The sequence below is a fragment of the Magnolia sinica genome, chromosome 4 (genome assembly GCF_029962835.1).
Source record: "Magnolia sinica isolate HGM2019 chromosome 4, MsV1, whole genome shotgun sequence".
In the NCBI taxonomy this organism is placed as follows: Eukaryota; Viridiplantae; Streptophyta; class Magnoliopsida; order Magnoliales; family Magnoliaceae; genus Magnolia; species Magnolia sinica.
The window spans coordinates 9006924-9011743 of record NC_080576.1 but is presented as its reverse complement, the minus strand read 5'-3'; the positions used below and the strand labels follow the sequence as shown (position 1 = coordinate 9011743).

General features: G+C 44.6%; 1 protein-coding gene across 1 annotated transcript; it reads right to left on the bottom strand.

Annotated features, from left to right (window-relative positions):
- Positions 1 to 3274: 3274 nt before the first annotated feature.
- LOC131242015 (classical arabinogalactan protein 9-like) lies at positions 3275 to 3745 on the bottom strand. The gene has a single exon (XM_058240368.1). The coding sequence runs from the start codon at positions 3743 to 3745 to the stop codon at positions 3275 to 3277; it is 471 nt and encodes a 156-aa protein (XP_058096351.1).
- Between the last annotated feature and the right edge of the window lie 1075 nt (positions 3746 to 4820).

The window sequence follows — 4820 nt, the reverse complement described above, 5'->3', positions numbered from 1 at the left end:
AACAGGACGACTCGACTCGTCCGACTCGTTTAGACCCGACTCGATTAGAACCGAATGGGTGAGTCGGTCCGAATCGAGTATGCTTCGTCCAATCCGAATTCAAATCGAGTCGAGTTCAAGTTACCCAGTAACTCGACTTAACTTGACTGAACACTTGATCCGATCAGACTTGACTTGATTTGCAATTGACTCAACTCGAATTCAGGAATATATAAAATAAAAAATTCTAATTTTTAGGTATATCTAACCCTATAGGCTTCACCCGATGCCAACTTGATCCCAAACCCTCTCCCTCCCTCCCTCATTCTCCTCCTCTTCCAAGCCTGGCAACCACCCACCACCATCACCACCCTACTCATCTCTTTCTCTCCTCTCCACTCCCTCCCTCCTCTTCCAAGCCCAGCAGCCACCCACCACCCTCCTCTCTCTCTCTCTCTCTCTCTCTCTCTCTCTCTCTCTCTCTCTCCTCTTCTAAGCCCACCAGCCACCTACCACCACACCACCCTCCATCTCTCTCCTCTCCCCTCCCTCCCTCCCTCATCTCTCGATTCGAATTAGTACCAACTTGAACAGACTCTGTGCTTTTGACCGAGTCAGACTTGGTCCGGATTAGTCCAGGCCAAACCCGGATTTGGATTGGTTCATGCATGTTGGACTCAGTACCGAGTCGAGTTAAGTTCGGGTTAGGCCTATTTCAAAACCAGATTGAGTCGGGTCAGCCTTAACTTGGTTCGACTCGACTCGATGCCCTGCTCTATTCACATCAAATGTTAACCCCTAATGATGAATAGTTCACATTCAAGATAGGCCTCATATGATGGACAATCCACTTTGAAGGTTTGGCTCACATGATGGATGGTCCACATCAAAGGTGGGTTCCACATGATGGAAGATCCACATCTAATGTCTGACATAGTGGACGATCCAAATGTCTTAAAAGATGAAGACGGTAGCCATCCATTCTTTTGCCATTTGGGGCATGGTCAATTTATCATTAAATCCACCAAAACAACTGTCTTGATTATTCTTATAATGAAGTTGTTATAATCTTTTAAAACGACATCAACCACTTTTAAAAAAAGCTATTATTTGAATGATTTATCAAACGTGCTTATTTGAAACAAGAGTAAGAAGAAAAAGAGCTTGTTGAAGGAAAAAATCAAACTGGTTTGTAAAATAGAAAAAACGACTAATAACGAGGGAAGTACCTCGAAGCCGACGCGACCAGAGTACCGGGACATGTTTCTGGCTTGAGCTGTTAGTACATAGAGGTAGGAGACAGAACAAGCAACTCTCCCGATGAAGAGATGTACCCCCGAGTTGAGCTATCCAAAGACGTGCCTTGTTAGAGGATGAGTACTCGTCAAGAATATCTACAAACATGGGCAAATGACCCATAAGGGAAGGAGCTCGGGTCCCCAAGCTCCCCAACACCCTGAGCTGACCAGGTCGACCACTGCCAAAGGTAGAACGAAAAATCCAGAGGGAATCTTGCATTGGATTCAGGAAAAAAAAAGATTCGAGCTAATCCCGATCAAAGATCACGCCGACCAAGGTGGAGTTGGTGACATTTTCGGAGATAGTTTCCCACTTAAATAGGAACCTCTCAGCATATCCAGCATATCCCATGAAGATACGCTGATTTCGAAACTGCCCAAGAACCTTATAAGTACAACTATCCTAAATGAGAGAAGGTAAGCTAAAAAAAAATCCAAATTCAAGCCTTTGATCCAAATCTAGCGCCACCCCCCCCAAAAAATTATCTACATCTTCCTATTTCTTTGCAGATCCATCAGTAGGCATACCTCCACTACGATTCATATCTAATTGCTAGAGTCCAGCCCCTTGGTTTTGGGTCTAGAAAGCCCCTTCCCTAGACCGAGTGAACGTAGATTGGGTGCTACCCCCACTAGGACTTAACTACAAATAGACCATCCTAATAGAGGCTCTTTGAGGCTCACCATGATGTATATGTTTTATCCACACAATCCATCTATTTTATGAGATCATTTTAGTCAATGAAACTAAGAAAAAAAGCATATGGAAGGCTCAGGTAGACCACACTATGGGAAGTAACGGAGATTGAACGCTTACTATTAAAATTTTCTTGAGTCTTCGGAGGTTTTGAATCAAGCTAATATTTATGTATGTTTTTCCTTGATCCAGCTCTAGATGACCCTATGAATAAGTTGGATAGCAAATAAATACCATGGTGAGACCATAAGAAGGTTTCCCCATTACTTTTTATAGTGCAGTACACTTAAGCCTTCCATCTATCCATCTTTTTTGGATTTTTTATCCCCCACCCACACCACACGCACCATCCATTCCTCTTTTTTTGGATTTTTTATCCCGTACCGACACCACATGCACAATCGATCCAAGATCGAAACAGAGTCTCCTACTACTGGCTGCTTTTGTTTTTTTTTTTAAAGATCCTACTGCATTTTTTTTTATTATTATTTAAAGATCCCACCTAAAATAACTAGTTACTTTTTTTTAGACCTTGCACTAAAATGATTTTTTAAAATGAATGGACCGGATGATAAAACACATGCATCACCACAGACCATAAAAGACCTCCGTCGGAAGCTGTACGAGGCCTACAGAGATTCCCATGAGTCCATGACATATTCACTCCATCCATCAGTTTTGTAAGGCCACAACAGGGCAAAAATCAATAAGATTCAAAACTCGTGTGGACCATACCACACAAAACAGCGTGTGTATTGAACGCTGACTTTCTGTGGACCACCGTAGTTAAGTATCCAGATGTTGTCTGTACTTTATCTGAACCGTTTATAACCCAATTACGGGACATATAAACGGAGACGGACTGGCTACTCCCCCTGCCACCAGCCCCGTGGCTGATGGTCGGTGCTCTGTGGGCCCCACCATGATGTATGTGTTTCAACCATTCCGTCAGCCATTGGCTCATCTGCAGGGGAGTAGCTCATCCGTTTCACATATAAACATCCTGTCGGCTCATCTGCGGACGTTTCCAGTCTTACTGTTTTGTTAGGTACAAGAATCATTCAAACGGGCGTATTGAATTTCAACGGTCTGGATAAGCGGACCATAGACCCACTTACAAAGCCAAGCATTTCAATAGAATTTTAATATATTTATTCAGATAAATAAAAGGAATAATGTAATTACAGTGAAGCTAAAAAGCTCTGCAATTAATTGGAAAAAAATAGCATATTAAAAAAAAAAAGCATTCCACCATCCATCAATCATTGTCTTGAGAAAGCTCCAATCGGACGGTGAAGATTTAGATCAAGAGCAGGGCGGCGAAGACGCTGGAGATAGCAGATCCGGTGATCACGACTCTGTTCAAGGCAGGGAGAGCAGCGCTGTTGTCGGCCGGAGACTCCGCCTGAGAGCCGGGAAACGTTGGGGAGGACATAGACGGAGTAGGAGAGCCGGTGGTAGAAGATGAAGAAGGGGAGGGAGATGATGGAGCTGGAGCTAGAGCTGGAGGGGAAACGGCGGTCGACGGAGATGGAGAAGACGCCGGGGGTTTGGAGATCGGAGAAGGAGCGGATACAGGAGGTGTGACGGAAGGGGCCGGAGATGGCGGAGTAACGGCAGGTGCTGGAGACGCCGGAGACGGGGACGGTAGGGGAGGAGAGACGGTCGGGGCTGCTGATGGCGCGGATCCCGGCGCCTGTGCGAATGCGGATCCTGCCAGTAATCCCAGCATCATCAGAATCGCAACGAAGCTGCTGTAGGAGAAAGCCATCTTCTTAGTCCTCTACACGCAGAGAGAGAGAGCTTCTACTCGCAAGCAAAGGGAGAGAGAGAGAGAAGGAACGACCCTCTACAACAGCTGTTTCCCGCGCTGCGTCACAATTACACCGAACGTGGACTGCGTCCTACTCCAGTCAAGAGGGACTCGGTCCGGGCATGGGCTCTGTGGGGCCTCCTGATGTATGTTTTTTTAATCCATGCGTTCCATCCATTTATTGAAAAGTTTGACTTGAGAAGGTGTCAGATTCAACTCTCAAATGGGCTGCACCACATGAAGCAGTGGTGATAATGAGATTACTGTCAAAACTTTCACAAGCCCGGTTATTTTCCATCTAACCTGCTCCTAAAATTACATAGGCTTGGATGAAAGGATATCACGAATATCAGATTATAAAAAGCTTCTAACTGTTTAAAAATTTTCAATTGTAAGTGGTTAATTCTACTATTTTTTGTGGTGTGGCCCACTTAAGCATTGAATCTGCCTCATTTTTTTAGCTAATGCCTTAAAATGATCTTTTAAAATGGATGGATGGCATGGATAAAATACATACATCACCGTGGAGTCTACAGAGCCCTTGGCAAGACCGAGTCAGTCCTGGCAGGAGTACGAGGCAATCTGCGTTCAATTACAGTTTGTGGGGCCCACCATGTTGTGTACATAAAATCCAGTCTTTTCAGGTTTTGACTTCGATTTTAGGCCTCAAAAACCAAATATTAGCTTAGACCTACAGCTCAGATGGGCGCCACAACATGGAACAATGGTGCCTGTATATGGGTGTGATGAAAGATACACACCGCGGTAACCCTACACACGCTCCTATGGTTGGCAAGCTGATTTTAGGTCTTGGGGCGAACCAGATAGATCGATTGGATTTCACATACACAACATGGTGGACCCTACATAATGGATTGCTTTAGGTGTGTTCAACCAGCGAGTCCATCTACCGCACCAGTGTTTCACCCAGTGTATGGAACACCCCAGCACTTTAAAGCTCATTCTGTTCTACATACGAAATCCTCTGTCAATTAGGTAAACTATATGATTCTAAGTCAATCAGACCATTGAT

Excerpts from the sequence above, each read along its gene's own strand:
- LOC131242015 (XM_058240368.1), bottom strand. The coding sequence starts at position 3,745 with ATGGCTTTCTCCTACAGCAGCTTCGTTGCGATTCTGATGATGCTGGGA.